Source organism: Trifolium pratense, unplaced genomic scaffold (assembly GCF_020283565.1).
Source record: "Trifolium pratense cultivar HEN17-A07 unplaced genomic scaffold, ARS_RC_1.1 scaffold_111, whole genome shotgun sequence".
Lineage (NCBI taxonomy): Eukaryota > Viridiplantae > Streptophyta > Magnoliopsida > Fabales > Fabaceae > Trifolium > Trifolium pratense.
In genome coordinates this window covers 1-12,535 of record NW_025721012.1, presented here as the reverse complement: position 1 = coordinate 12,535, position 12,535 = coordinate 1, and the positions used below count along the sequence as shown (strand labels likewise).

At 27.8% G+C, this 12,535-nt stretch overlaps 1 protein-coding gene and 1 long non-coding RNA gene across 2 annotated transcripts; both read right to left on the bottom strand.

Moving 5' to 3' along the window:
• On the bottom strand, positions 1-1,519 carry LOC123900603. The gene is made up of 3 exons (XR_006806080.1): positions 1,266-1,519; positions 1,033-1,129; positions 1-259 (listed from the first exon to the last, which is right to left on the bottom strand). It is a non-coding gene; the product is annotated as an uncharacterized LOC123900603 (long non-coding RNA).
• Positions 1,520-2,152: 633 nt separating this feature from the next.
• On the bottom strand, positions 2,153-12,061 carry LOC123900604 (ankyrin-2-like). The gene is made up of 5 exons (XM_045951523.1): positions 12,032-12,061; positions 5,742-6,206; positions 5,071-5,175; positions 3,724-4,142; positions 2,153-2,928 (listed from the first exon to the last, which is right to left on the bottom strand). The coding sequence occupies exons 2-5, from the start codon at positions 6,133-6,135 to the stop codon at positions 2,314-2,316; spliced, it is 1,533 nt and encodes a 510-aa protein (XP_045807479.1). The 5' UTR covers positions 6,136-6,206; positions 12,032-12,061; the 3' UTR covers positions 2,153-2,313.
• Positions 12,062-12,535: the final 474 nt, after the last annotated feature.

Here is a 12,535-nt window from a genome sequence, read left to right as displayed (position 1 = left end):
TAACATCCCAAGTTAAATATCTAGAATATAACAGGTTTGTACATAATTAATACTTGGTACATTAAGTTTACAATTCCTGACATAATTAAGGTGGCACACACAGGTGCTAAAACAAAAGTTCAGACATAAGAACAAAGTCTTATACAGTACATGCCATGATCAAAATACATGATAGAAGTACAAAAAAAAGCATATAAACATAATTCATCCAGCTGCAGCAGCTACTCCATAGCCTGCTTACCATGTGATTTCTGCTTATCTGAAAAAAATTAATAAGCGTGGGATGAGACTACTAAGCCTCAGTGAGTTCTACTACCCAACTAACGGTGACTACACCGGTGTACCTGAATGTCAGTCCATAGCATGATTTTCATAACATAATTCATAACATAGCATAAAATCATAAATGTGTATCACAATTTATCATCTTGTTCATTTTAACATAACTAAGACACTCTGAGGTGAGCCATTCTCAGAGGCCTGACATATCCGTCGTCGATGATTATACGCATCGGCACGGCATGAAGCTCACAATTATAACATGATTGGATTCATCGAATCCCATAACGTGGTACAAAAGTATCCACCATGATTGACTGACCAACTAAACTGTCCTGAGTTTTTATCCTGCCCATGATTCCCTTCCGGGGCATAACTAACATATTCTAATTTCTTGATTATCGTATACTTAACGTGTAATTAACATTGTAATTATGTATTTTACTTGCAGTAGTCACATAAAATAGCTAGAAGGCTTAGGGATTCAAAAAGAGTGAGATTGTTGTGTTTAAAAAAAAATCTGCAGGTACTGACCTGCTACTTTGTTTTCACATTTTTCACCAAATTTTTGCAGCAACTCTCACCACAATCCTTTTCCTTACTAGCCATGAATATTACAGCATATAATACATATTTAAAATGGAGAGAAGCTTTGGGATTAAGCTCCTCTCATACACAATTTGATCCTAAACTTATGTTGGCATACAAAGTTCATAATTTGGGGCAATTAACTAACTAAACTTAAGAACCCACCTGATAAATGGAGCTTAATCCTAGCCTTGAAACTTGGTTACAGATCTGAAATGAGAGCTTCAGCTCCCTCTTGAGCTTTGGCCTTCAATTCCACTTCCTAAATCACCACATAAAAACAAATAAGCCCCATTTCATTACATGTATGTAAAGGTCATAATTTGGGTCTTTAGAGAATGAATGAACAGTGCACGAATCCAAGAGATTGAAATTGAATTTGGAACACATGAACTTACCACTAGTGAGATTGGAGCTTGAAGAATTTAAAACACTACATACATGTGAGTTTTATGAGGAAGTTTAGAGAGATTGAGATGGTTGGGTGTTGTTGTTTTGTTAAACGAGAGAGATGAGATGAGAGAAGGGAGTATTCTGATTATGCAGGAAAAGAAAAATGAAAGTGAACTAAGGGGTTTGGTACTTTAGTAATAGCGTGGGGTCCACTATAGGTTATCTCATTGGTTACACTTGGTCTTTATTTTCTAGTATTTGGTCATGTCATAATATGATACTCATAATATCTCTAATTGATACATAATTCTAATAAAAGAAATGGGGATATTACAATAACTGTCTAGATTTAACAAACATTATTTTGTAACAGCTGCAATCACAACCATTACATAAAAGCAAAAGCGATTAAAGTTCTAAAGTGTGACGGATGATAAATTTTAGGGCAAAATTAAACTACAAGTCTTTTATCTTATTTTTTTGTAACATTTTGGTCATTTATCTTATTTTTGTAACAATTTGATCCTTTATCTTTTTTTTTGTAACACTTTGGTCCTTATCTTATTTATTTATAAAAAATAAAGGATCAAAGTGTTACAAATAAAAAAAGATAAAGGACCAAACTGTTACAAAAAAAGGGACTAAAGTGTCACAAATAAAAAAAATAAAGGACTAAAGTGTTACAAATAAAAGATAAAGGACCAAAATGTTACAAAAAAAAAAAGATAAAGGACCAAAGTGTTACAAAAAAATAAGATAAAGGACTTGTAGTGTAATTTTGCCTAAATTTTAGTGTGAGGTAAACTTTTTCTCTAATGTGTGAGCTACAACACAAAGACCCGGTCAATTTTGTAGTTCGCTGTTGATATTTTAAGTGTGACTTGAGTCTTAATTCGATAGAAAAATAGATATGTTAAACATTTTATAATTGAGAGATCCATAAATTTAATATCTTAATAATATGGAAAAATCTATACAATATAAAACTACATGTAGCTAGCTAGGATATATTAAACATATCTATAATTTACATTTCTATCTTTTTCCTACTAGTTAATTAAGAATTCCTTTTCTTGGCTGAAATAGGGACATACAAAAATAAGAAGAACTTATAATATCCAACCAAAGTGGATATACAAGAAATTTGAACAAAACTATAGGAAGTAATGCAAAAACAGAAATAAAATATGGAACCCAAATCAAACCATGACAATATGTTATAAAAAATGAAACACTAAAAGCTATCATCATGCTTGTAATGGAGATGATTTGTGCAATCAATCCACATAGCAACTTTGAAGGAAGTGATTTGAAATAAGCATACTCTGCATAACTTGAGATGATAATAGATAAGAAAATTAGTATCGAAATTGCGGATGATATCATTGCAGTTGCATTCGATACCGCAAATATAAGAAATGCTTGTTTTTGTAAATAATTTGGTGTTCCTGTATTTTTGTTGTAGCCACCAGGTATGTTAAATGTTGATGTAAATACTCCAGTTGAAATGAGTGTTGAAATAAGAATGCAGTAATTTGTTGTGCTTTCAATCCAAGACTCTGCTTTTGTTAATAGCTCTTTATGCTCCTCAGTAAATATATCATCAGGAGTTTTGCCATTGCAATTTTTCTTCTTTGTTTCTAATGGTGACATTAACTTTTTCACTTCCTGTAATGTCAAATTATATATAATGAAAAGTTTAGTAACAATAATTACTGATGACATGCATGTCACTTTTTTTATTTTTTGACGAAAATCGGGTATACTCTGCGAACAACTACAAAGACTAATCCCTAATATACTTAGATATTGCGACCAAAGAAATCATAACCACAACACAATTTAACATTTTAATTTAGATAAAATAAATAATCGAACAAACACATATAAATTCCGTTTGATTTCCAAAAAGTAAGTACATACTTGACAAACTTAATGCATTGAATAAATTTTGTCTCCCATGATGTTGGTGGACAAAAAATTATTTTGCTATTTTAGACAACTTGTACGGAAGAAAAAATGTCGTCTTGGCAGCAGTCTTGTGGTTTAGTGAAGCACAAAATTTTTACTTAGTCCATTGATTTCCAATTTATCCAGTAATTTGAGGAACAATTTTAAAATCAAACACTGTATTGTCCTGTCTAATCCCTTAATTTTTTTAGCGGATCAAACATACCCATAGATCTGAAATTCAAAGAAGCAAAATAAAAAATAAATATATACATAAAAATATTTGACTATACGTTGAAATTTTAGATTGAAGATATGTCCGATGTTTTGACACATTGTAGTGTCCACCATCAAACATGTTACTACTTTCAATTATTTCTATTAATATCTTAAATTATTACTAGTGTCTACATGTCATTATCAGTTAGTATTGTGTTTGATGTTCGTATATTTTTCAGCGCTTCAAAAGATATTATAAGACATATGTATGGTATCAAGTTGTAGGAAATGTACCTCAAACCATAGTATTTCATGTGTCATTTGAAGAGCTGCTCCTGAAATTAATTTAAGCTGACAATGAGGTGCTAATTTAGCAGCATAATGTAATATATTATTTTCTTCATCATCTTCAAGTGCTACAATTGAATCTTTGAAGGAGCCTAATTCATGTATTAGACTAAATATGCTTGAATGACAATGTTGAACAGCAATGTGAAATATGCTTCTTTTTTTGTCATCAACTTCTCTTATTAAATCAGGCTCAGACCTCAAAAGCTCAGCCACAAAGTGAAAATTTCCAATTTCTGTAGCATCAAATGTTATTTTTGATGGTTGATTTATAATTGTCCTATGTGTTTCTGTACATCCATGATTGAGAAGTATGTTCCAAAGACAACCAACAAGTTGGAGAAATAATGGACTTAACTCCATGCCTACACAAAGATATTGTACTTGGTATCAAATAATAATTAAATTTTATTTATTTCGTACCTCGCACAATATCAACTTTTAAAAAGGAATACGAAAGAAAATATCTTATTAGATCAAACATATTTAACCCCTTAGAAGAATTCAAATTGGTCAATGGTTAGAGTAGAAATGCGGCTGATTTCGACTATTTGAAGGTTCTGTTTGAATATTAAAAATGGATCCTCATAAAAAAATAAAAAATAATTATCATTATATATAACGTCAAAAAGGGACGTTCTAATCTAAGATTAAATTTGATGCAATTTTTTTTTTTTTTATGGCAAATTGTTATGTTAATATATTACAATATTATATTAGTTTTTCTCTTTGTCATGACTTGAATACCTCTAACTCCTTAATCTTTAATACAACTAGTTTAACCAGTTGAATTACCCATCCGACCCCAATATTTGATACAAAGATTAAAATGAGCTAGAACTATATTTATGAGTATCGATAACTAATCTATTGATACTCATATGATATTTTATGAACATTAATAATATATAACTATTAATATAAGGAAAAACAATATACAACAATTATTTTAGGGCATTAAAATTAATCTATTAATACAATCTGATATTTTATGCGTATAAATAATATATAACTAATATTATAGGACCTCAAAATTTTGAGGCCCGAGGCCGACACACATTGCACATGTGTGTAGGTCGGACCTGAGTAAGAAGTAAACAAAAGAACATGAATATGATTTATGAGATCTTCTTTTATGGTGTCCTACACACGTTTCCGTTTTTATCCTTCCACTATTTAAGTAGCAAATAAAAATTTATCGTCCTCTGGCGGACGTTATAAAAATAATTGGATGGCCAATAAAAATCTCATGATTTATTTGTTTTCTGGAAAAGAGTGATTGTAAAGACTTACCAAGACCAAAAGGCTTTCTAGCCAAGACATGTAAGCCTGTTTCACTGTTGTTATTTCGGATCAATGCCAATGTTGACTTTTTCCATACCATTTGCAAAGCTATATCTGCAAAATTTTCAGGAGTGTAATTGTAGGTATTAATATATATCAAACATATTAGGCTTAACTATACATTTGGTCCCTTACGTTTATTTTAGGTTTCAATTTGGTCCCTTACGTTTAAAAAGTATCAATTTGGTCCCTTACGTTTATTTTAGGTTTCAAGTTAGTCCTTTCCGTCAATTTTGTCACATGTGGCAGTCAATTTGCATATGTGGACTGACACGTGACACTTGGACACGCTGACACGTGTACTGTTCAAACGGTGTTAGTGACAAAACTAACGGAAAGGACTAACTTGAAACATAAAATAAACGTAAGGGACCAAATTGATACTTTTTAAACGTAAGGGACCAAATTGAAACCTAAAATAAACGTAAGGGACCAAATGTATAGTTAAGCCAACATATTACTACGTATCTCTGTTCATTTTACTGGAAACAGTTAACTCTTTAAGCTTATTGAATAATTTATGTATTTGGTCTGTTAATATAGACCAAATACATCAGAAAAGTATATTACATGCAACAAGAATTGCTTAGGGAGGAATTAATTAAGCGCAATTTACTTACCATACAAATCATTCTTGATGCAAATGAAGAACAAACCATTCATCTCCTCTTCTTCCAATATATCTATATTATGATTGAATAGATACCTTGCAATGTCACTTCTTCCATAAAAAGCAGCCATAGTTAGAGGACTCATTCCTTCAACACCCCTAATTTGTATTAGGCACCCATTTTTTTCAATCAATATAACAACAATTTGAAGATTTCCAGAAACAGCAGCCACACACAATGATGTATTCCCTTTATTGTTTTGTAGTAACAAGTCATTTGGCTTAAGTAATTTAACTAACTCCTCTACAAAATGAACATGATTTGTTCCTGCTGCAACATGAAGTAGTGTGCCATAATCCCTTGTTATAGCAGCATTTAATAGTTCATTATTTTTATGTATCATACCCTTTGATGCATTCCAATCACCTTCTAGTGCTCTCTTATAAAGGGGTACACATTGGTTCAAATATTTTCCTGAAGAAATTAAAGTTGAATTAATAAAGTGCCATATTCTAAGTCAAGTGGATGTTTGCATAGTTCTATTTTTGAAGGTTAAAATTGATTCCTAATGTACAAAATTAATTTTGACATATAAGACATTGATTTAAAAAGTTTGACATAAATCACATGTTTCTAACTGTTTGATTTCGATAAGACGTTATATGATAAAGGCGTATATATTTTGATTTGAGATTCAATTTTTAATTTTTTTTTTTTGGTAGAGTTTTTTTTTTTTTTTTTTTTTCAATTTTAAAATTTTACACCGTGTGAATTAGATTGGATGGACATAAACACTTGACTGCATGTCTGTATGCAGTCATCAACTGTAATACATTTGTTTTTTTTCTTTTTTTCCACCACTAATATCCGATTCACCGGATGCTTTCTATTTATTTTTTTGACTAAAACTAGTAAAGATCCACCTTTAAATTATATTTTAAACTTGGAATAAACCCGTGCGTTGCACGGGTTCGATTAAAATATATAATTAAAATATTTTTATAAATAAAAAAATAATGATTGTGATAACTATAATCACATATCGTTAAATAATATATATTATTTTAAAATATGATTATGTTTAATATTAGTATATGAGTAAAAAAAAGGTTGTTTAGAAATATTAGATTTTTTATTATATCGTAGTTTGTTTATATTTTAATGTAATAGATCTCTTATAATATTTCATAAGTTTGAAAGGATGTATCATTTTTTATTTTATTAGTGTAATCATATAAGATTTTAGTTTTCTTTAATAGCTAATAGACTGATGTTAGAACTCCAAGCCGTGATCTCATTTTTTGAAAATTATGTATCAAATAGTGTATTTGCTTACTACGTTCTATGCAATTTAAGGTTCCAAATAGCTTATCTACTTACTCATCTCTCGTTCTCTTGGAGTTTATTCTCACTATTCACTTGGTGAAATTTTATTCCAACTTTATTATTCCCAATTTTTTAGTCTATTGTTTGGTTCACATTTTTTTTTGCTTGGTCCTTTTGTTTTTGGTTTGTTTTTCTTTTTCTTGGCGAGGTTTGTGTCTCTTCAAAATTATTGTTAGTTTTTGTCCCTCTTATTTAATATTTTCTTGAACATTTATTTTATTTTTCTTATTATATTATATAAACTCGAATATTTGTTGTTGTTAATATATAAGTTTGGACGAAGATTTTATATATTTGAATTTAGGTTTAGTTATTTGGTTAAGGTAAAGAAAGTCTTATAGATGAATTTAAGATTTAACATGTGTCATCTTCTTATTTGCTTAAAGAAATGTCATCTTATTCTTATAAATATTCCACTATTTTATTTTCAGCCGTAACGTAAACAATCTATTAGAATATGTACTTAATTTATCCAAAAAATTATATTATTATGTAAATTAAATTAATAATTTTTGAATTATTGGTGAATTTTAGTTGTGTGTAAATATGTTTAAATATATGTGTGATTATATTTTCTAAATATATGTAAATATATTTTAACATCTACGGTTTTAATAATTTCTAAAAATTTATTTTGACAAATGAGCATCAACAATTTTTATTTAATAATTTTTGTCTTTTTTTAATTTAATTTAGAAAGTTTTTAGTACAATTCTAAGTGGGAGAAAAAAGTATTTAGCACAATTCTTTTCATCGATTCATTTTATGGTTGTAAGAATAAGATGACATGCGTAGATTAAAATAGGACCGTCTATTAAAATTCATATATATTCATATTGAACCATCCAGGATTAGGCAAATGTTATACGATAAATGCATGAAGATTATATATTTGGACAACCTCTAAGTCAAGTTGAATCAATATACTTCTTGCATGTATTACAATTATAAGAACCGCATGACTTGAGTGTCAACTACAAAAAAAAAAAACTTATTTTAATTTCTACTTTGTTTTTGTTTCTATATTTCTCTTGATCGAGATCAAGTAGATCACCTACACATTGTAGACAATATAATATTTAAAAATGAGACACATATTTATATTTCTAAATTATTTGGATTGTCATCTTTTAATTGAATGCCTCCAACATCAATATACCCTCGATCTATATAAATTTTAAAGCACTTCAAAATCAATAAATAGAAGTCTCTTTTATCCTCTTCAACTTATTCACATGAAAAAAAATAATTATATTCCTATTAATCAACAATTTTTTATACAAATCTTCAACCTTATATAAAATAATAAATGAAAAAGAAAATAAGAAACAAATAAGCTAAAACATTAGACTAATAAAATAATAAATGAAAAAGAAAAGTTGTCTAATTACAAACATTATATCAATAAAAAAAATGATGGTTCACAAACTCCCATTAGAGTTAAATACACATCCTTACATGAGGTGTCATTCCATAGGCTTTATAAGGGGCAAGGATGCAACGTAAGCAAAAATAGAAGTATGTTTTATCCCGTTCTCCTCCTTCACATGAAAAAATAGTCATATTCATATTAATCGATTCAACTCAAAGTTTAATTAATCATCGAACAAAACACCGGTTGATATTTAAAAAAATATCCAACCTAAAAAAGAAATATAAAAAATTATTAGAGATGTTCTAAACTCAGAGTAGTAGAAAAATTCCAATTTACAAACATATTAATAGGCAACTATCACATATATGTATATCAATTTCTTAATCAATCACATGTAGACATACCTGATATTCTAAGAGGTTAGACACCATCACCTACCAAGGACAAAAACCAATATACTTATGATGTAACTATATATATGCACACGATAGCTTTTAAATCAATTCAAGAGACTATAATGTGTAACTTTAACATATGGAAGGTGAAGATGCATAACTTTTTCTCATGGAGATGTCAGACAAAGAAACCATAGAGTTTTTGCCATAAGATAGATAAATTAAAATTTTGTTAAAACATAGAAGCTAGACTTCAATGTAAATTTACATTTCAATATGGTGGTGATAATTAGCTTTTGGGTTAACTTTATATAGAGCTTGTGTTTGATAATTAGCTAAATTTACATATTCAATATTAGTGTCTCCAAGAATTCTTTGTTTTCAATTGCATTAATAGGGAATTGTAACATACAATATATATTTTAATAATATATTGCAATGCAATTAATAAAACAATAACATGATGCATCGTTCCACCTTTCATTGCTTGCAATTCATTTTTGTCTCAATTCAACAACAATAAATTGTGTTAGTTTTTTTTTTAATATATTATTATTGTTTATTATTTATTATTAGAGTAACTCTATTATATGAAATATGAAAAGGTTTTAATTAATAGAGATTGTAAACTTTTTTTATAGAGTGCCACATCCAATTTCTTTTGAAAATCCATCCAATTTTTGATAATTCTAATGGATATGTATAAATCGATATCGATAGTTGGTCCCTTTTAATTAAATTTTTCATTTGTCATTTAGGGACCAATTAACTATGAAATGAAGAGAATTCCAATAGTCTTAGACACTTTTTTTTTTCTTTCTTAGTATTGAAAGAATATATTTTGTGGTTATATTGGTCCCTTTTAATTAAATTTTTCATTTAGGAACCAATTAACTATGCAATGAAGAGAGACACACGTTTTTTTTATTAGTATTGAAAGAATTTCAATAGTCATGAATATTTTGTGGTTATATAAATCTTATATATTAGTTGGTCCCTTTTAATTTAATTTTTCATTTTAGTTAGTTGGTCCCTTGTGTAAGAAGTTATATAGTGATAATTTGATATATTGATAATTAAAATTAAAATGATTTAATTAAAGATAATTAAAATTAAAATGATTTAATTTAATTAAAAGAGATGATGAAAAGGTTTTTTAATAGATATTGTAAACTTTTCTTATAGTATAAAGGTGATAAAAAAAATTTGGGGTCTAAATCCTTTACCAAAAAAATTATTTTTGGGGGTCTAAATCTAGCGCTTCAACACCCTCCACCTGTTCGAAAGTACAAAGATTAAGAAATACTATTCTTCTTTTTTTAGTTTGCATGATATTATAAGAATTTAACATTCAACATGTCATCTTATTCTTAAGACTATCTCACTATGTACTCACTCATAACTATAATATCTTATCTCCTAAATACTATTATGCTTATAGAGTAGTTTAAATAATAAAATAGATAAATATAATATAACATTTTATATTACTTATTAAGATTTCTTTGCCTTTTATTTGTCAGAATTATTTAGCTAGTGGTTTCGTTTATCATTTTCACCATATGCTTAATTCTTTTTCTTTTCTATTTTGGTTTAATTTTATTTTTCTTAGTGAGGTTTATGCCACTATCCTCTCTTTAATTTGTTTGCATCTTTAATTTTATGTGTCTTTTTAAGCAATGGAATATCAAAATTAGTAGTTAAAATGTTGGTGTAATAAAAAAGTATAAATTGTAAAGTAGTGACTAAATTGCTACGCCACTTGTCCTTCATCAATCAAACAAAATATTTGTCTTAGAAACTAAATGGAATCTTACGATTTTTCTTAGTGACTTAAATAAGTTTATTCTAAAAGTAATAATGAAATTAAAATACAACTTAGCTCAATTGCAAACTTGAAAACCTTCGTACCAGCCCAATCCACTTATTTGAATCCTAACCAAGATGATTAAGCATATGAAAATAGCTCTAACCAAGTAGAGATTAAATTCTTCCAAATTTGCTTCATACGACCAACTTGTATTACATTTCCAAATCTTCTCTATTAAAACCAAGTACCACTAAAAAAAAAGTTAAGAAATTGCAGTTATATATATTTTTCATTGTCGCAATGTTATTCTTGAATATACATTTCATTGCTATATTTGAAAGAAAAAAAAAAGAACATATCCCAAAAACAATGAGGAAAATACATTTGAAAATAGAATTACATTTTTCCTTGAAACAATAAGATAGTGTAGTTGATTTACTCAAGAGTAGACATGACTTGATGAAATTACTACAAAGAAGGTTAGAAAACACAAAAAAGAAAAAAAATAAGATTACAAAATATGAGACCATGGGCAAGTAGTGATGTGTGAGTATCAATATTTATAAAGACCATTGTGGTAAAACATACAGTTTTTTTTTTTTATATATAATTATTGAAAGGAACTCCAACAATCATGAGAGTTAATTGTATAATATAATAATAATAATTTTGCAGTTATAGTTGCATCATATGAATACCTAAGGGTCAATCATAATTGTTTTTATCCCTTGTAATTAATCGTTTGATTGTTTTTTTTTATAAGCTAATCGTTTTATTGTTGATTTAACCTCTTGCAATGTGTGATAATATATTAATATGATTTATCTTGGTTTTTTTAGAAAATTAGATTATATATATTTAATAACAATACTAAAAATTATATATACATATAAATTATATGTACATATTTTAGTGACATATGGATATATTTTTTTGGTTTTTACGTATGAATGTTTTATTGATCCATATATACGAATTAAGTTTTTTATTTGGGCAAGTATATGGATATTTAGGTTACTCTTAATTATTTAGTCATTTACGTTTTCTATTAATCCATATTTATCATTTTATATATGCCAAAATATAGTCTTTTGAAATTATGGGGGTTTCTTTTTCTATTCATGTATTAATCATTAGACATGAAATTTAATTTGTGGAGGATAAATTTTATTTTAGATATTTTTAATAATAATTAAGAGAAGTTGGTAAATTTTCAATAAAAAATATGGAGTTTTTTTAGAGGTGCCACATCATCACAATGAAGGCCTATGAGCAATTCAACCTTCATTTTACTAGTAAAAGATATATTAGAGAGAAAGAGTAATGATCAAACTTTTATCTTGTAACAAGTGAAGGGAAGGCAGTCGATCAGGGACGGAGGGAGGTAGAGAGTTGTGTGGGCACATGCCTACACAACTTTTTGAGAATTTTTTTTATACTAGTATAGCCACTATAATTTTTTTTTAATACTAATATATTTTGAGTAGTCCCACATTAATTTATCACAAATTGAAAGTAACCTCAATTTAACTCATTATAGATAACACACATGTTACATATAAAAGACAATTATAAAATTGCTTTCTTAAATCTAGCATCTTAGAGACTATCATTATTTTAATAATAATTGTCCTTGCGTTTGTGTTAATTGTGAAAACTTCTTTTCTTTTTTCTTAGAAAAATGAAAACTTCATTGTTAGAGTTTGATTTTGATATTGCTTAATTGAGATTATTGAATATGATGTGAGATCTATATATAGTGCATGTGTGTATGATTTGAACATAGTTTTAATTTGGTAAAAAAAAATTATAATAATAAGCTATGGAATATTTTGTC